Source organism: Artemia sp. Qi Xiang Cuo, chromosome 13 (genome assembly GCF_049724085.1).
Source record: "Artemia sp. Qi Xiang Cuo chromosome 13, ASM4972408v1, whole genome shotgun sequence".
Lineage (NCBI taxonomy): Eukaryota > Metazoa > Arthropoda > Branchiopoda > Anostraca > Artemiidae > Artemia > Artemia sp. Qi Xiang Cuo.
Genome location: NC_142806.1, coordinates 35441655 through 35463058, shown reverse-complemented (window position 1 = coordinate 35463058; position 21404 = coordinate 35441655). Strand labels below are relative to the sequence as shown.

Sequence of the window (21404 nt, the reverse complement as noted above, 5' to 3'; positions counted from 1 at the left end):
TGCACATTCTGACCGGGATAGAACCCCTTCGTTCGTAGGGAGCTACATTTGGATCTTTAACCACAACAATTTTTTTTTTTACGATTGCGAAGTGTGTGCCTTAAACGCAGTAAAAATTCCCCTTACGTGAGCAAAAGGGCTGAGTCCTCATTCTACAGAGCTGAGACACATTCGGCTTAAGATAGTTTTGAACGGGACGAGTAGAAGCCACACGTAACCTGAGAAATCAAAGGCATTTTACAGGCTTTGCGTAATGCTAATGTATATACAGAGGGTTTAAGCTTTTGGCGATGCTGTTTTTATAATGGTTTTACCATAATTAAACATGGTTTACATTTGAATGAGTCCTGAATATAAAGCCATGGTAGCCCACTCATGAGTATCCACCGAGAGAAAGCAATCTTGCCCATTATTTACATGCACTGGTGAGAAACAATAGGACAGACGAAAGCTTGGAGCGCGACAGAGAAAGTTTTGCGAAGATCAGATTTAGCTAAACAATTTGTGTATACCTTTTTTATATTTGACAATCACGTAGTCGTCTGAAAGAAAAATAAGTAAACACCATCAGCTAAATATCAAACTTACAATATAAACAAGCTTATCCCCTTATTTGAGCTAAAGGGCCGAGACCTCATTCTACAGAGCTGAGACCCATTCGGTTTAAGATAGTTTTGAACGGGACGAGTAGAATCTTCACGCAACCTGAGAAATCAAAGGAATTTACAGCCTTTGCGTAATGTTAATGTAACTACAATGGGTTTAAGCTTTCGGCGATGCTGTTTTCATAATGGTTTTACCATAATTTCATATAAGGTCACCCACACGATAACCCAGAACACAATTAAACATGGTTTGCATTCGAATGAGTCCTGAACATAAGGGCAGGATAGCCCACTCATTACCATCTACTGAGAGAAAGTAATCTTGCCCAGGAGTACCCACTATTTACATGCACTGGTGCGAAACGATAGGACAGACGAAAGCTTGGAACTCGACAGAGAAAGTTTTGCGAAGATCAGATATAGCTAAACAATTTATGTATACCTCTTTTATATTTGACAATCACGTAGTCGTCTGAAAGAAAAATAAATAAACACCATCAGCTAAATATCAAACTTACAATATAAACAAGCTTTCAAAAGTAGCTAAATATTTTCAAGTAGCTAAAGATAAAATTAAATAACCTGTAATTGACACATCCAAAACTTTCGAACGGAACCTGAATACTACTAATTTTCCTAGCGTGTTATGTTAGTTTTATCCAGAATTTCAAATTCATTTCTGTTTTCTTTTATCTGATGCTCATTATCTTTTATCTATCGTTCCGATTATTAACTGACTAGTGTATCAGTTTTGGCTCACCAATTAATCCATCTGTCCATTTGCTCGTTATAAATTCAGATATATTATATAGATATTTATTCAGATAGAATAAAACAACCATAAACAATAAAAGCACATGCATCATCATATACCTCATGCAAAGTTCTATGGCTGCGAATCCAGGGAAATTGCATCTGCATGTATGTATCTGTCAAGCTTTATGCTAATTTTCACCCGCCTTTCTCATCATTACCAAAAGCTTTTGACTCTTAAAAAGGGCACCAGAACTATTAGTTTCCAGTTGAATGAACCCCTTCTCAAGTTTCAACGAACACCTCTTCTAAACGATGTGGCCAGAAAATAGATGGGAGTCAAGTCGCTCTTTACTTAGTACCTCCTAATGGGGGCACTTTGTAAATCATTGTTTTTCAGAAGAATGTATAAAAATTTTCATTTGAAATCTAATTTTGCAACAATTATGCAGTTCTGAAATCCCAATAGACTCAAACACAGTTAGTATTCCTGCCAACAGTAGCAGTTCTAGGCTTAGGCAGGGTGAGGGGCTACCTCCCCCTAGTTTTTCTGACATCTGAAATTACATTCCTTTCATTTATATTTTTACACTCCTATGGTATACATCCCCCTGGATTATGGGGCCTAAAACCGCTACTGCCTGCTAATCGAACATATGTTGTGTTTGGTGACTTATGGTTTGAATTTGCTTTATAATTTTTAGAAGGGCCTGGCCTATGTGTATTTTTCAGAAAGTTTTCCAAACTGATTTCTAAAATAGAATCACAAAATGACGTTTGAATTCGAATACTAAACTGTTAGATAGCGCACTTTATAGGTGATTTTCATCACTTCTGATGTTTTAGGAACTAATTGAAAATATCTTTGAACTCTGCAAAATGATTACCTTGTCTTGGCTGTTTGTGAAGGGTGTCATACATACGACGATACCATTGATGTTTACTTTCGTCTTCAACGTTCTATAAATAAAAAAGAATATGTTATGAAATGTTTTGGTTCTATTTTGGGTTGAAACTAGAATCGAAATATCTGATATTGGACAAATAATATAGAAAATTGAGGCTTAATGACAGAGTACAAGAAGTGTTATTTGAAAAAGCGAAGTAAAAATTACATAAAAAAGTTATGCAAAATTTTAAAATAAAACACGAGTTTTGGGACACTCACAATAAAGTGGAGAGGCATAGTCCGCAATAGTTTTTATACAAAACTTAACCAATAATGTCGTCCTACTCTCCTTGGGCAGTAATACGGATGTATAACTGCAATTTTCATGATTTGCATCTGCACCATTTAAGATCGGACTTAGGTGACAAAAAATTAACCATTGCGTTCCTTCTTCTACTAAATTGGAACTTACGAGCGTATAATCATTTTCACTAAAGAGAGATTAATACGGTAGTACTCACACCTGCGTTAGATTTTACCATAAAAGCCACATAATTGATGTTTATGACATTTAATATTAATGCGTCTGGACAAAGTGTTTATTAATTGATAATTTATCTTTATTATATTGTTTATGGGGGAGAGGGGCTTTGGGCCTAACCCAAGAAGAATCTCAAGATCCTTACCTCTTTCCTACGGCTATGAAGTTATGAATAGCTTCCAAAGATTATGAATAAATTTCTAAAGACACAAATTAGTTTACTTATTTGAAAGTGGTACTGGACATTAGAAGTAGACCAGGATTTACGATACCTTTTGTCACTTATCACCCCGTTAATACAATAAATAAATAAAAAATACTTTCTTCAAGCAGAAGACAGAGTAATAGCAAGACTCGAATCCTGCAGAATTTAACCTGAATAGACGGGGCGCGGTTATCAGTGATTGCATTCGCTTTACTAAGATTAATATATATTCAATAATCCCACTGAGAGCATGAAAATAATTCGCTGTTTAGATCGGTCAAACATCTATAGCTACCAATTAAGTAGCTGTTGCTTAATAGTTAGTGTTCAGCAAAGAAATCGCTTGAGCCCTAAAATATCCAGTAGGATGATGCTCGTGAAAAGGGAAAGGGTACTTAATAGGCTTATGTGAGAATAGGCTTATGAAATTTGGAAAAAGAAAAAGAATCTCCGTAAAAAACTCCCCTAAACAAGCACTTACAACCATCAAGCAAGCTTCTAGGACTGGTGGAAAAAATACTGGCACCCGAAATTACATTTTTCCAGTAGTAAGGCAATTTGTCCTAGTGCTGTTAGCCTGATTTTGCATAAATCACATAGACATAAGAAAAATCATTCGAATGAGCTACTAGTCACAATTCTAAGAGCCTTCAGTAAGCTGCTACCTCTGGAAACCAAAAAAAAGGAAAAAACATTTGGCACTACACCGCTAAATATGAATTTCGTTGAGTTTTGAGATGGGGAGCTGTAAATCTCTAAGTAGGGATTTTCTACTATCGACGACATTTTTATGGTGTTTTAGGTTCCTTTTCGAAGCACTAAATTTTTTACTCTGACTATAAAAAATTATTAAGTTTAATCCATATAAAAATCTTCAAATGACTATGTAACAAGTGTGAGTTGAAACAATTTTCCGACCAAAAAGTTTGTTAAAAAACAATTTTTACAATTTTCATTACTATAGGTCATAGTCTGCTTTTTATATGGTTGCACCTTTAAACCTAAAACAAAGAGAAACTACCATGAACAATGAAGCCAAACCTAAAACAAAGCGCAATTATAGAAAATAAGTGCAGGACCGCTGGTCATATTCCCCAAAGAGTAAATAGGCAGTTGTGCTTTACTTAAAACTAAATATATAGCATATATAGATAAATTTGACTGGCAATTTAATCTTCCTACACGTTTCGAAGAGTGGAATCAAAAGACAGAAAATATTAAAGTAAATAAGGGTCTTTTTCAAGTGGTAGACTTAAACTCATTGTCACTAATGTTTTATATCAAGACATTCCATTTTACCACATGCAGATTGGTGTTGCCACCTCCTCAACATAGCCTGAGTGTCATAAGTGCTTTACTGAAAACTAAATAAATGGCTTAATTAAAGTATTATTTATCCGGTAAATCTTTATACATTTGAAAGAAATGAATTTGAAAGGAAAAAAATACTTCTGAAATTGTATCATACATTAGAATAAAAAAAATTAAATCGATTGTTAACAATATACTGAATTAAAAAATGGTATTCTTGGAATTCAAAGCAGTTTTTTTTTTTTTAATTATATTTAAAAATCTGTTCGTAACAAATTTAGTTTCAGTAAAACCCAAATGACACTCTAGCCTTCGATGAGCCATGACACGCAATGACCGCTTAATTGGAGTCTATAAGACGTGATCGTTTAGCTGTTATCCGTACTGTGGTCAGTTAAAGGAAGACATTTTGAATTGTTTTTTTTTCAGAAGAATTTACATTTAATTTTCATCGAAGCAAAACATGACCTGGGGTGGAGGGTGTTTTAGAAGTATATATCAATATGGACATATATGTTTGTTTTTATATCTGAAATAAATTAAAAACGGCTAAGTTAGAATTTCAAGCACTAGAGCATGAATGTAGTGAAATATTTTTTCTAAAGGTATGAAAAGTATTTAAATAACTCTTATAAGTACAGTGTATTCAATATCAGTGACTGTATATATGTTTATGAAACTAACAAGTTTCAAAAACTAACAGTTCTCTGAAACTAACAAGCAACGTGAATAAATTTTCTATAGTTGAATACTAAATGGCAGAAATCAGGATTTTTCCGTGCTACCATCTCGTATGCTACTTAAAAGGGCCAACGGTTGCTCCTAAATGATTTTGTCCGAAAACTTTTTTCTAGATACTTTACAATTCCTGATATTTTTACAATGACACATTCATCCCCGGTGAATAGATGTATTTGTGTTGCATAGGGCATGAAATATCTGGTTCTTGATCATGTTGATTCTAAAGGTATAATTTACAGCAGTATCCTCCCACTTTTCTGTAAATTAAGATTAAAAGTAGATCATTTTAATGCATTATGATCGTTTTCTTTTTTTTCTTTAGAGTTTCGTTTTCTGTTGACAAGAGTCCCTTCTTGCTCACCATGCTCTTTCCTTATTACCATGAGCAGTTTGATTAACAAAATACTTACATTGCGCAGAGCCACTGGAATACCCTCTCCAATGACGGGGCCTACACCTTGATACTTTTTCGGGGTAAGTTCGATGATTCGCTTTCCTTCTTCTTCGCTGTCGTACTCCCTTTTGATTGTATAAACTACAATTACACAAGAAAATAACTTTCAAAGATATTGTGATGCGATAGCTTTTATCTTTTTAGAAGACCTTTGCAATCCTTGCTGAATTAAATTTCAAACCAAAAGTTATATTAAACAAAATATAAGGGCGACATTTAAACTTAAGAAGAATACAAGTTATCCTAGACATGATAGGTACCGCCACCCTTTCAACCCCCCAGTTTAACTCTAAATGTGACTAGTAGTACCTTGAAAGTATATCAATGTGCAGCAAATACAGCCAGTTCATAATTACTGGTAGATAATAAACCGATTGCCCTTCAAAAGATTTGGACTAAATATTTTTACCATTTCAGAGAATACAAGTAAATACGCTTTGAAACGTGAATCAAAAGCAACTTTGGTCACACTATTCTTTTCTTACAGATTATTTTTGAAGCATTGAGAAAAAGAAGCCTAAAATCATATGCAGCACAATAACGCTGCCTAAGTAAAGAGCAATATGGGCGTAATATATTATTTATTCATTTTTTGGTTTTTTGGTTTAGACCAGGGCACTTCATATTGAAGGAGTTGTTGTAGAAACTTCAAGAAGGGCTCATTCGGAATTTAAAAGGCTAGTGCCCTTTTTAATAGTCAAAAGGGATTAGAGGTCAACTAACCCCCCTACCACGCTCACCATTTCTCCAAACACATTCAATCAAAATTTTGAGAAAGCCATTTTGTTCAACGTAGTTGAAAGATCCAAAAATTATGACTTAGAGGATGAGAACCCCCCCCCCACAGCCCTCAGGGTAAGGGCTTGAATTGATGCCCCGGTGGCATTTAAGGTTTATATAGAAAACGTGATCGTATAAACTTCGGAGGGGGCTCATTGGATTGCTAATCATAAGTTTTAGTGCTCTTTTTGAGATTCAGAGTGATCTGAGGGAGGATACCCCCCCCTCCCCCCACATACACACCTACCTCGTATTTTCCAGAAATGCATCTGATAGAAATTTTGAGTTGGACTTCTTTTGGAGTCAAACCCATTAATTTATTTTTCTAAGTAAGGAAGGGTGTTCCTTTAGAATGGAGGGAATATTTAGAAAATCCCAAATGAAGGATCCGTATCAATAAAAATTTTCCCAAACGGTAAGTAAGACATAATGTGGTGAAGGGCCAGGGCACCGAAGAGACCGACTAAAAGAAGAAGATTAGGTCAGAATTTACACAAAATTAAAGGTATATAAGATCTTGGTAATTTTTTTCGCCCTTAAGTAACCATCAAAAATATTAAAATGTCCAGATTTAGCGGGATTGAATTATTACCCAATATTAGACCAATCTCTTGAGGATTGACAAGCATATCTGAATTTTGTTGCGAATTATAGCCCAGCTTCAAAATATAGTCAATGTGGCAGATTTGACACATTTGAAGAATGATATTTTAACGAAGAAAATTCCTTCTGAGCATCTAAAACGCAGTTACTGAGGGCATTTTTAGAAGATATTGCTTCTGTTTGACTATCTATCAAATCTAAAAAGCTTAACTTAACAATATCATATTCTCATCATTGTTTACTTCACAATGAAATTAGTTTTAATTAGCAAGAAATCCCAAGGTATTCCAAATATGAAAATTTGGAAAAAGACCGGCCAATATAAGTTAGGATATATTTCTCTATATCAAATTGGTTATTTTAAGCGAAACTGAGCCCCAGAAACAGTGGCTATATACAAACATAATCCTCGTTGAAGAACTTATTAAGCAAGAAATAGATAAAACTAAAAATGACTTACGAGGTTCGAAGTTATTTCTATATGGTGCAGAATCTTCCTTTTTTGGCTCAAGATAAGCAGCTCCTTTCGGCAGTTGTCCTTCACGAGCCTTCTGAAGAAGGGTCACTGTCGGGTTTTGAGACCTTGGTAAGTGACTTGTTGGTGAAGATGGTGTATTTGCACCTCTACTAGGAAAACTTCCGCTAGACGGTGTTCCTGGCGAAAATTCCTAAAAAGTGTAAATGCAGTTTATTATGAAGCACTAAGCATCTGATAGAAATTTTTGATTTTTCATTAAGTGTGCTACGTGAGTAAACTTCTATGAAACACAGAAACTCAATTTTTGTTCCTTCAGGCGCAAAGGTTTTGGTATAAAAAAAAAAAAAAATATAAATAAATAAAAAAAAAAAAAAAAAAAACTTAAGGCAGGAAATGGAAACCGGTCCGATACACGTACTACATGTTTTATTGTTTTTTCATCTTAGGTACTCGAACTATTTTTCATTCATCTGATCTAAAAGAAAAAGGATTAAAGATGGATTCCTTAAAATAAAGAAGTTTAAGAGAAATCTTTATAACTGCAGTAAAACTGCTTCTTAAAAGCATTTGGTTTTTCTTTTCATATAATAAAATCTTCATTCATATCGTCACAAAATTAAAAGAACACAAATTGGACACCGTTTATTTTCTTAAAAAAAACGTTTAAGAAATTCTTTTGTACTTTGAGTTATCGTTTTGCTTTCTTTAACGTCCGAAGGCCACATGAGGTGAGGCAAGAACTTTTGATCGGCTTCGTCGACAAAGTGTTCTCAGAGTGACACTTTGGACTTGTTTCTAAACCATCAATTGAAAGATGTAGTCGGCAGCCCGCCCGCCTAGAGTCTCAGGTGGGTGACAGAGTTTTAGGATTGACGCATGACCGTAAGTTGCGTGGACTCGCAGGCGAACAAGCGATCTAAGCCTAATAGGATTAACAGATGACCACCAAGTCACCTGGAATCGCAGGCGAACAAGCGATCTAACCCTAATAGGCCCTAGAGTCTCGAGTTTTAGGATTAACACATGACCGTAAGCCTGGACTCGCGGGCGAACAAGTGACCTAAGCCTAATAGGCACGCCTGCATAGAGTCTCAGGCGAGTGATCCGCGGAGGGGCATTTTCCGGGGGGTATTTTCCACGGAGGGTTTCCGGGGTGGTATTTTCCATGGGGGCTATTTTCCAAGGGGAGGGGTATTTTCCGGAGGTGTCATTTTCCGGGGGTATTTTTCGGGGGGGGGGGGGTAAAGCCAGATCAAGAAATCTAATACGGTGATTCCCAGACTTTTTCTGGGCACACCCTACCTAGGTATATCTAAAATCCTGATGGCTCCCACGGCATTTTTTCTCAGTAATAGTATATTGTGAATAAAATTCAAGAGGTTTATTAGGACTTCGAGAGGCTCGTTAACAAGTTTATTATCAACGCCATTCTAGTTTGTTGATCCCATTGGATTAGGAACCCTTGATGTCCCGCCTATAGCTTATATTATAGATATGATATGCATTGTGTAACCTGTAAAAGAGATCAAAATTTAGTTGTAGAAACAGAAGTTCTAGTTTTTAACATTCCAACAAAGGTTCCAGCAATCGTAACCGTGGCTCATTATAAAAAAGAAAATAAGATACTTAATTTCTTGCATTTGAATAATAAAGGATGTAACTAGAATGAAGGTGCTAGGTTTGACCCACACGTATCTGATAATTTGCATCATTATATACACTTCTCCCTAGCTGGATGGGTGGAACATGACACAAAAGATAGTTTTTTTTCATGGAATCCCCCCCCCATAAAAAGGGTGATTCCGCCTCAAATCTAAATCTTAGGCACGTCCTTGCGGCAATATTTATGTCTACCACTGCCACAGTATCCTATACGGCTTAATCATATGTTTTGATTACTTTTAATCTAATATACCACACCCAAACAACCGTAACCTTATTAATTTACCAAGATTTAATTTAGTTAATATCTAGTGTGCTTTTTATTTGGTCAGCTTTAGCAAAGTTGAAACAATAATAGCAACTGTTTCTTCAGTTTTCATATATATCTGCTTATGTCAGGTTTCTTTTAGTTCACTTGTAATAGTCTTGGCGGTTATTAAGTTCACTTTTCCATCGGACTGTATTTTTTTTTCTTCTTCTTTTTTTTTATCGAAGTCTTTACAAAAACAACCATAGGACCCTAAAATTAATTAAATTCAATAGGATATCCATAGAAAAATGTGTTCCCCAAACGCCATGCTAGAAATTCCATTCAGCCGCAGTAAAAACAAGTGCCGATACAGATTGAATGATAGGTAGAACCATCTAAATTCTTTAGGAGACTTCTGAGTAAATTACTGCTGATTTTGACATATCTTAAACACATTTAATGATATGGTTCTTTTTATTATTTGGCAAGAGCTACCTTTTTTAAACTTTATTGGTTTGTTCTTACTTCCGTTAATGAGCCATAAATATTCAAGAGAAGACAGTACGGTTTTAAAAAGTTTATATAGCACCTGTAACTTTCTAAGAGTTCCAAAATACATAAGCTTGATCGAATAACAGTTGGAGCATTAAAACTACTATATAGAAACAGCTATTCGCTCTTAGAAACAGTTATTCAATTACATATATATATATATATTTTTAGTTCTGTGTTTAACAACGGGAGGACTTCCAGAGCAATTACACAAGAGACACTCAAAAGGGTAAGGGACAACTTGTGGAATTACACGGGCTCTAAGTCAGACGAGTCCCCCAAAACATCCTCTTATGACACAACTACAGCTAGCCTTGTAATTAAAAAGTAGAAAAACATGAAAAGTAGAAAAAACGAGGATATATACAGCTAGTGAAAATGAAAATAAAATACAAATATTTCGGCTGAGACCCTCCGTCACCCATTTTCAGTTCAAAAATAAAAAAAAGGACCTTAAAACACCCCCACTAAAATAAATAAAAACCATATTGTAAAAAAAAAACAATGAAATAGAAGTTTATTTCTTTTTCATTTTGTTTAATGCTTATTCAAACAGTTCGTGGTAACGAACTGTAAGTAAGAAGCGAACCGCCAAAATAGTAACTGAAGCTTTAAAAAACGGAATTTTGATACCAATAGATACGTCAACAGAACTGAATTTTTATGCTGATTTTAAATATATAAAATTTTGTCAAGTTTAGTCCCACCCTTCAAAAGTTACGACCCTGAGAAAATTAGCCTTATTTTCGAAAAAAGGGGGAAACATCCCCTATAAGTAATAGAATCTTAATGAAAATGTTAATGAAAGACCATCAGATTCAGCGTATCAGAGAACCCTACTATATAGGTTTCAAGCTCCTTCTACAAAAATGTGGAATTTTGTAGTTTTTGCCAGAAGAAAGATCACGGATGAATGTTTACTTGCTTTTTTGTTGTTTTTTTTCCCAAAGGTGATCGTGTCAACCCAGTGGTCCTAGAATATCGCAGGAGGGCTCATTCAAACGGAAATTAAAAGTTCTAGTGCCCTTTTAAAGTGGTCTAAAAAATTGGAAGGCAACTAGGCCCCCTTCCAAACTCATTTTTTTCCCAAAGTCACCGGATCAAAATTTCGAGATAGCCATTTTGTTCAGCATGGTCGGAAAACATAACAACTATGTCTCTGAGGATGACTTAATCCCCCTCAGTCCCCGGGGGAAGGGCTGCAAGTTATGAACTTTGCCCAATGTTTACATACAGTATTGGTTATTGGGAAGCATAAAGATGTTTTCAGGGGGGATTCAGGAGGATTTTTTCTGGTAGTGGTGGAGGGGGGGGGTCGGAGGTTACGTGGGAAGATTTTTCCATGGAGGAAGTCTTCATGGGGGGAAGGGATATTGCTATGAAGGGGGGGCAGGAAAAAAAGTAAAATTAATATGCAATTTTTTTTAATTATTCATGTACGGTGAGCCAAAATCAAAGCCTGAATTAATTCAAAAACGTTCACAAATTCGATAAAAAAAAGTTTTTTTTTAATTGAAAGTAAGGAGCGACATTAAAACTTAAAACGAACAGTAATTATTCCGTATATGAAAGGGGCTGTCCCCTCCTCAATGCCTCGCTCTTTACGCTAAAGTTTGACTTTTTCTCGCAACTCTATATTTTAAAACAATAAACTTTAATAAATCAAATAATATTAACATTTTGATTACTAAATATTAGTATATGTATATTAAACTGAAAATGCGGATTCATTTGTATTTTTTCAGTAAAGTGCAAATTATGTTCTGGCCTTGGGAAGGCATAGAGATTTTGAGTATTTTTTTCAGTAAAGTGCAAATTATGTTCTGGCCTTGGGAAGGCATAGGGGTTTTGAGCCCTACTCAAGTCATTGTATGCTCGTTTTGAGTTTGAGTCGATTATTTATCGTAATTAAATAAAAAAAAAAGTTTGTTTTAACTGAAAGTATGGAGTAACATTAAAACTTAAAACGAACATAAATTATTCTATATATAACAGTGGCGGTTCCCTCTACAATGTCATGCTCTTTGTGCTGCAATTTTTTAATTTTTAAAAAAATAAACTTGCGAGAAAGTCAAACTTTAGCGTAAAGAGCGAGGTGTTGAGGAGGAGACAGCCCCTTTCATATATTTAATAATTTGTTCGTTTTAAGTTTTAACGTCGTTCCTTACTTTCGGTTAAAAAAACTTGTTTTTCTTAATTAAATCTTTGAAAGTTTTTGAATTAATAAAGGTTTTGATCTTGGCTCACAGTACATGAATAATTAAAACAAAATTTGTATAATTTTACTTTTATTTGGTTAAATGGCTTTTTCGAAACTTTTTTAATTTATTTACGAACGTTTTTATTAGTAATAGATATACATAACTTACGAATTAACTTACGTAACGAACTTCTATATTCATAGATTTTAATTAGTATGATAGGGGGTTCACCCCCTAGTCAATACCTTTCTCATTAAGCTCAAGTTCGAATTTTTTCCAATTCTTTAAAAGTGACCGCTTAATCACAAAGGCCGTTAATTAGAATAAATAGCTCTCATGAAAGTGCTAAAAAATCTTTGGCTTAAAGAGCGAGGTATTGACCAGCGGGTGAACCCAATCATATACGTTATATTTTCTGTTCGTTTTAAGTTTTGATGTTGCTCCTTACTTTCAGTTGAAAAACTTTTTTTATCTAATTTCTGATCTTTTTCTTTAATAATGATGGGAAATACGGCACCCCCTTCATGGCAATGTCCCTTCCCCCATGAAAACTTCCTTCATGGAAAGATCCTCCCATATAACGCACGACACCCCCCCTCACCTACCAGAAAAAATCCCCCCTGAAAACGTCTGTATACTTCCCAATAACCAATACTATATGTTAACATTGGGAAAAGTTGATAACTTTCAGCCCTCCCCCCAGGGACTTCGGAGGATTAAGTCATCCTAAAAGACATAGTTATCATATTTTCGACCATGCTGAACAAAATGGCTATCTCAAAATTTTGATCGGGTGACTTTGGGAAAAAAATGAGCGTGGGAGGCGGCCTAGTTGCCCTCCATTTTTTTTTTGCCACTTAAAAAGGGCACTAGAACTTTTCATTTCCGTTCCAATGAGCCCTCCCACAATATTCTAGCGCCACTGGGTCGATACGAATACCCCTGGGAAAAAAAAAAAAAAAAAAAAACAAAAAAACATGCATCCGGTATATTTCTTCGGGCAAAAATTCAAAAATCCAAATTTTTTTATATAGGAGATTGAAAAATCTACAGTAGGGTTATCTTATACGCTGAATATGATGGTGTGATTTTCATTAAGGTTCTATACTTTTTAGGGGATCTTTCCCCCTTTTTTCGAAAATCAGCCAAATTTTCTCAGGCGCGTAACTTTTGATTGGCAAGACTAGACTTGATGAAACTTATATATTTGAAATCAGCATTAAAATTTGATTCTTTTGATGTATCTGTTGATATCAAAATGATACCAATGAATTTCATGTATCTGAGTTTCGGTTACCATTGAGCCGGGTCGCTCCTAACTTACAGTTCGTTACTACGAACTGTTTGATTTCTGTTCCTTTTGGGTTTCATTTATTTATCGATGTTGATTTGTGTAGTTTCACGCTTGGTAGATTATTTGATTTTATTTTTGCTCATTTATGGTTTAATGGAATTCTTTACTATTCTTTGAAAAACTTATTTTGTGGAAAAAGTTTTTCTTAATTAATTTCAGTTCCTTTTATAGTGACATAGTCTTTTCAAGGAAAAGGAAAATAATACTTTAAATCTTTTCGCTTTTTTTAAGACTTTATAGTTTGGCCGGCTATTTGTATGCTGGAGAAAAATTTTCAGCAACTTTTAACAACATAAACCCTTTTAAAAATCTGGACACAAATAGTAGTGTTTAATTTAGTTTCATACCTACTCTAGTTCACCTGAAATAGAAGACTTACCATTCGCAAAAAAAATCTGTTTACTTTCTTTGATAGGGTGGATACACTTACGCCATTTTGATTTGGTTAAATTTCAAGAGCAGAAGTAGCCCCGAAAGTTTGAAAATAATACCCTCAATCGTTCTTGGGATACTGCTGAGATGCCTTATTGGGAATTAGAATTAACGCAGTGCATTTTGATTTAATCTTAAGGCAACATTTAGTTTTTAAACATAATGGGCAAATGGGAGGGTGGGAGTGGGAGGGGGGTTAGTTGCCCTCCAATCACTTTCGACTATTAGAAATGGCATTAACCCTTTTTATTTTCAATCGAATGAGCCCTTTTCGAAGTTCCTACGACAACTCCTTCGATACGAAGTGCCCTGGTCTAAGCAGAAAAAATAAATAATACATTGTACCCATATCGATCTTTACTATAATTAAATAAAAAAAAACAAGTTTTTTAACTGAAAGTACGGAACGACGTTAAAACTTAAAACGAACAGAAATTATTCCGTACTTGAGAGGGGCTGTCCCCTCCTCAACGCCTCGCTCTTTACGGTAAAATTTTTTATTTTTTTAAAAATAGAGTTGTGAGAAAGTAAAAAAAAAGAATGTTTATTGTCAGTTTAATATACATATACTGATATTTTGTAATCAAAATGTTAATATTATTTGATTTATTAAAGTTATAAAGTAAAAACATTTATACTTTTTTCAGTAAAGTGCAAATTTTGTTCTGGCCTTGGGAAGGCATAGGGGTTTTGAGCCCAACTTATGTTAATTTCTGCTTGTTTTTTGTTTGACTAGGTTATTCATTGTAGTTTGTGCTATTTTTGGGCTTTATTTATTTATTGATGAGGATTTGTGGTAGTTTCACGCTTGGTAGATTATTTGATTTTATTTTTGCTCATTTTTTGTTTAATGGAGTTCTTTACTTTTCTTTGAAAAACTTATTTTGTGGAAAAAGTTTTTTTTAATTAATAAATAATAAATGATACATTGTGCCAGCATCGATCTTTACTTAGGCAGCGCGATTGCGCTGCCTATGATTTTGATATCTGCTCAAAACTTGTCCGTTGCCTACAGATTTGACAAGCGTTACCGCCGGTTTTATTACCTCTGAAGACGAGGATTTCTTATTATGTGACCGGGTTCGGGTTGTTACTATTGACAGAACGGACGATAATATTACAGTAGGCCCGTTTTTTTTGCACTAATATCTTACATCTAAGATCTTGCATCTTTCTGCAAAGATTATCGTTTTTTAACTCATCTTTGTTCTAAGATTTTACAGTTCACTGATGTTAGCAAAAAGTATGAAGACAGCCACTCTTCTGCCATATAGAACAATGATGTGAGAACTTTGTTGATCTACTCATCATTGTTGTCAGACCACTGATCAGAGCAGAATTATGAAAGACGTTTGCATAAAAACGACCAAAGATGTAATATCTTAGTTCAAAGATTTCACTTTTAAGCGTTTTCTGACAAAAGATTTAAGATCTAAGCAAATTGATGAGTTAAAAACACGGCCCTAGTATCTAGGCTATGACGTTAACATCTAAGAGGCTGTACCAATGAAATAGAGTTATTAGCTGGGTTGCCATCGTGACACTTTTTTGTCATTCTGAAACTTTTTGGGGTCGGTGACACTTTCCACACTTTTGGGCTAAATTGTGACACTTCATGTTAAAATGATGTTTTTTATGAAACTTTTCGAGCCTTTTCAATGAAAGTACCTTAAAATATGCAGTAAACTCAACAATATATGATATGCATCCTTTTCAAATTGAAAATGTGGTACTCATGTATTATAGCGATCGCACTCAAGAAGTGAAGCTAGGTTAGTCCTAATTAAATATACCTAAATATGGCAAAAATATAATACTTTAGAAGCAAAATTACGGAAACTGCAACGAAGAACTATGGAAAGTAGGCCGCCCAGAACGCGTTATGTTAAGTACCTAGCCTAACCAAAATACCAACTATATATATATCAAATATTTAATTAAAGTGCACCTACATAGTAGTTTATGTCACAGTGCCTAGGCTAATTGTCTCCGAACGCAGACCAAAAAACTGGTTTTATGCAGACAGATCAGATCAAACTTCTTGAGTGGGGTCGCTATAATACATTAAGTACCGAAAATATTATTCAATCTTCATCAAACGTAGTGTTTTGTGAATCGTGTAACTGCGCCTTTAAATTATGCAACAAAGCAGGAAATACAATGTTTTACGTAAGTCAGGCGGCCATAGTCCTTCTTTTATAAATCTATTTTTATTTGGGTGGTTTTTGTCTGTGCAGTTTTTGTCTGTGGGTATGTATCATAGATTGCTACTCTATGACCTATGATTCCATGAATAGTAATTATGATTCAGTGTGGAATGTACTCCAGCTAAAGGAATGAAAATATATATATTTATTGGCATACTGGGAGGAGAATGATTTAGCAACTTGTAATGGAAGATTTGGTAAGGACAGAGGTAGAGGTGAGTACACATGCTTTTCCGGGCCAAATCCCAGTGTTATCGATTACGCGTTGGTGGGTGTGGAGTCCGCTGCCTGTGCTGTTGATTTTGAGGTTCTCCACGTGCTGGGTTCGGATCATTTCCCTATAAAACTTTATCTCCAACTTTCTAGGATGTTTAATGTTCCCTCTCTCCCTCATTCTAGCCGTATATCCTGTACTCAAGCTCTAAGGCGGTCACGACAAGATTGGACTGATGAAGAAACAAAAACGCTGAAAGATAGGTTTTGCTCGGAAGAGATTTTTGATAAGTTAAAGGGTTTATGTGAACTCTCTTCGGACCCTGAAATAATTACTGGCTGCCTGTCACAACTCCTCCAAGAAGAGGCTGCTCGGGTCCTGAAACGAAAGCCGCCGAAAATAGGTCCTTTTGATAATGATTACAAACTTAGTAAGTTGTGCCTATTTAGCTTATTAAATAAGGTAAAAAAATGCCAATGGCCCAGAGCAACGACAAGAAGTCCTATCAACATTTAGATTAGCTAGAAAAGAACACAAGGCTTTAGTAAGGAGGAAGAAAGCATTATATGAAATTAAAGAGCAAGAGAAGTGTTTTCAAGTTTATAGATCGGCCAGTATGAAGAAATTCTGGAAGTATTTATAAGGGTCACGTGACCAATCAAAAATGATCCCAGAAGTTAACTCTTGGCCGACTTATTTTTAAGACCTGGAGAATCATAGAAACCCAATTGGACAGGCACCCATCTACCCGAAAGTGTATACTGAGCTGATAGATGTAGTGTCAGTAAAGTCCTCCTCCCAGAGCAGTCTTACCAGCGAATTCAGGAAATATCCGAGATTGAGCTAAAAAAATCCATCAAGAGCCACCTTGGAGGATCCACACCGGGTTTTGATGGACTTCCGTCAATAATGTATAATAAATTAATCGGTCCCCTGTTGCCATTTCTATTAACTTTGTATAATACAGTCCTGGTTTCAACTGGTTGGCCAGCAGCATCGAATATGTCGGTTATTATGCCATTATTTAAAAAAGGTGACCGGATGAAGCATGGTAACCATCACTCTATTAGTCTAGTACCAACAATTAGTAAATTTTTTTGAAAAGGTTCTAGATGGTAGATTAGGGCTGTGGCTAGAAAGGGAAAATATAGTCAGAGAGACCCAAGGAGGATGTCGAAAGAAATATTCAACTACAGATCGTGTATTTATACTCCAGGCTCTTATTGGAAAATATTGCAGGGGAAATGGTAGGCTTTTTGTCGCGTTTTTGGACTTGGAAAAGGCATTTGATAGTATTGATAGACCTATTTTATTCCGTTACCTTGTTAAGATAGGCCTACCCAGGCCTTTTATTATGTTATTAATTAACATGTATGAGATAACTTTATCTGTGGTTTTCATTGTTAAAAAAGGTGGTTTTCATTGTTAAAAAAGGTGTATCTAAGCCATTCAGAACCTTCAGAGGAGTTCACCAAGGATGCACGTTGTCACCGAAACTTTTTACTCTGTATATCAATGATTTTGCAGAGTTCCTTGAATTGAGATGGGCCCCAGTTGTATCACTAGCGAATAACCTATTTTCTTTTTTGCTGTTCGTTGACGACACAGCTTTAGTGGCCAAATCAGCCGAGGAACTCCAAACTCTTCTGAATTTAACTGAATCTTACCTAGAATCGAAGAAGTTGAAGCTGAACGCATCTAAGACAGAGATTGTCATCTTCCAAAGTAGGAAGCCCAATGAACCTCAGGATTATTCCTTTACTTATAACGATGAGGCAATAAAAGTGACCCCAAAGTATAAATATCTGAGATTTGTGGTTGCAGCAAATGGGAATTGGACCGAGCACATTAAATTGATTATTTCACGTGGTAAGGCAGCTGCTTGTGCTTTAATTCAACAAAAACATATCATAAGAATCAAAAATATGAAGATGCACAAGTACCTTTTTATGACTAAAGTCCTACCTGTTGCCCATTATGGATGCGAGTTGTGGGGGGACTACTACGGTAAAACAGCTGGAATCTCTGCAGTTTATATATTTTAAAAGAGTTATAGGACTCGAAAGAGATTTTAGTTGCTTGGTCATAAAAGATGACTTGGGTTCGTAGGATCTACGTCATCTAAGGACTACACAAATGATTTGGTTACACTTTACGTACTTGCCTGATAACCGCCTGATGAAAGCAGCCTACACAGAGATGTTGAGTTTTACCAAAAAGGCAGCATGGCCAAAACAAGTTAAAGCACTGTTGGATAATGCTGGCTTGTCATGGGCATGGAATGAGGGGCAGGGTCCTCTTGGTAAACCAGAAGATTTTCTCGGTAAGTTTGCATCGCGACTTCGGGACCAAGAGATTCAGGTTTGGCTAACGGGTCTGGAAAAGCCGAGTAGCCTACATTTTTATACACAGGTTAAAGATGTGTATGGGGAGGACTTTCATTTGAAGCTGAACCTACCGTGGAGGATCCTTAAGCATTGAATGCATGCGCGGGCAAATCGCATACCACTACGTAAAGGCCACTGGGAGTCTTATGATAAGTATGGATCGGGAAGTAGGTATACCTGCCCCCTCTTTGGAGAGCTTGGAGATGGGGTAAGTCATTTTCTAAGTATATGCCAAAGTTTGACGAATTTTAGGGATGATTTTTTCATGGGGATGTACCACTGCTCCTGTTTTTTGGGGGGACTGCTTTCAGAGACCTAATTATTGTGTTGGGTTGTTTTATAGAGAATAGTCTGATGGCGCGGAAAGAAGCTGTAGTTTAAATTTGTTGAGTGCCATTGTTCTTTCCTTATTGTTTTTTATTTATTTATTTTTGTGTATATGGCCACTGGTTTTAATTTTTAAGCATGGTCGAAAATATGATAACTATGTCTTTTAGGATGACTTAATCCCCCGAAGTCCCCAGGGGAAGGGCTGAAAGTTATGAACTTTACCCAATGTTAACATATAGTATTGGTTATTGGGAAATATACAGACGTTTTCAGGTATTTTTTTCTGGTAGTGGGGGGGGGGGTTGGTTGGTCGGGGCTTATGTGGAAGGATCTTTCCATGGAGGAAGTTTTCATGTCAGAAGGAACATTGCTATGAAGGGGGCGCCGGATTTCCCAGCATTATTTAAAAAAGATCAGAAATTAAATATTAAAAAAACATGTTTTTCAACTGAAAGTAAGGAGCAACATCAAAACATAAAACGAACAGAAATTATTACGTATATGATTGTGTTCACCCGTTAGTCAATACCTCGCTCTTTAAGCCCAAAATTTTTTTAGTACTTTCATAAGAGCTATTTATTCTAATTAACGGCCTTTGTGATTAAGGGGTTTATTTTTAAAGAATTGGAACCAAATTCGAACTTTAGCTTAAAGAGCAAGGTATTGACTAGGGGGAGAACCTACTAATATACGTATAAAAACATATGAATATAGAAGTTCCTTACTTAAGTTAATTCGTAAGTTACGTATATTTATTACTAATGAAAACGTTCGTAAATAAAATTGAACAACTTTCGAGAAAGCCATTTAACCAAATAAAAGTAAAATTAATATGAAAAGTTCGTTTTAATTATTCATGTACGGTGAGCCAAAATCAAAACCTGCATAAATTCAAAAACGTTCAAAAATTAAATTAAAAACGTACAAAAACGTATATGAAAGGGCTGTCCCCTCCTCAACGCCTCGCTCTTCACGCTAAAGTTTGACTTTCTCACAACTATATTTTTTTAATCAATAAAAAATTTTAGCTTAAAGAGCGAGGCGTTGAGGAGCGGACAGTCCCTTTCATATACGGAATAATTTCTGTTCGTTTTAAGTTTTAACGTCATTCCTTACTTTTAGTTAAAAAAAATTGTTTTTTTGTATTTAATATTCCAAAAGATCCGAGTTCGAAATTAATCCTTAAAATCTCCTAGCCAGCTGTCTTTGACTTTTACACTGGCCCCAGAAAACCAGTCCTCATAATAAGTTGATAATTCACAGCCAATAACAAGGAATCTTGTTGCTTAATGAGAATCAAATATTACTAAGATGCCACGATGATCCCATCTTTTTATGATTTCCTTTCAGCCTTTCTATGATACCAAACATCTACAAGAACTTGAACGAAATTTGGTGCGGACCAAACAAAGAAGTACATCTTTTGAAGTTTCAAGAAGTGATTACCCCTAACCATCTGAATCAGTTCCGTCTAAATTTTCTGGCCGTCTAAATTCTCGAGCTCGTGTTACAAATTCGAAGGAGGATCGACCACGACGATCCAACTTTAAAAGTACTTGCCTGCTTGGACCCAGAAGTTGCACTTGAAGGAAGCCTTGAAACTACCGTTGTCCTGACCGGCCGTTTCTGATTTCTTGGAAAATCAGAGCCTGAGATTGAGAAGGCATGCAACATTTTTGAAAAAGGCTGGCAGCCTCTCCAAGTTAGATAAGGCAAACTTATCTAAGCCACATTTATATTGAACTTATAAATTGCGATCTTTGTTATATCTCTCCACAACATCATATTTCGCATCCTAATAGGAATTCTGATAATACCATGCCTGGTAAGTGATTAACCTTCAAAAAAGCTTTACATAAAATAAAAGTTTGAACTGCCATTCACTATCGGTTCTTTTATTCAGTTACCCTTTCATTGTTACTTTAAAAAGGGTTTTCTTCTTATAAGTTTAGTGTTTGCTTTAAAGTGTTTTTTCCACATTGTCATATAGACTCTTATCTGTATTATTTATTATTTTGTTCTGTAATGAAGACGGTCGAGCGTAGGTCTGACAAAAATATTTGTATAGTTTTCTTCTATTTTTCACTGGATGTTATTATCCTCGCTTTCTCTTCTTTAGATTTTTTTTCGTTTTGTCATGCTTAGCCAGTGTGGTCTCAGAAATTATTTATTAGCAATTTGCTTCTACTTGGCTTAGTGCACAATCGAGTCATTAGTTTATAAACGCGTGCTTTCGGTCATAGTTCAAAATAAACATCACCAGGTGACTTGCATCTACTTGCTTTCCAAAAAATATAACTGAATTCTGACTTACTTGAGTTTTAAATTTTCTTTCGACGCTTTCGTTCCAAGCAAAGGAATCTTGGGAAGGTGGGGTTGATCTTTCTTTGTCCTAAAATTGAAAATGTAGAGTCTACTCTGATATGATAAATAAAATCTCTGATATTATAAAATA

General features: G+C 35.4%; 1 protein-coding gene across 1 annotated transcript in view; it reads right to left on the bottom strand.

Moving 5' to 3' along the window:
* The window catches only part of LOC148945230 (uncharacterized), a 440269-nt gene that overhangs the window by 123822 nt on the left and 295043 nt on the right, over positions 1 to 21404 (bottom strand). The window contains exons 8-11 of the mRNA XM_089098750.1: positions 7343 to 7550; positions 5456 to 5580; positions 2246 to 2318; positions 1048 to 1077 (exon numbers count right to left, since the gene is read on the bottom strand). Coding sequence (XP_088954876.1) covers positions 1048 to 1077; positions 2246 to 2318; positions 5456 to 5580; positions 7343 to 7550 — 436 coding nt within the window. The remainder of the gene's footprint in view (positions 1 to 1047; positions 1078 to 2245; positions 2319 to 5455; positions 5581 to 7342; positions 7551 to 21404) is intronic.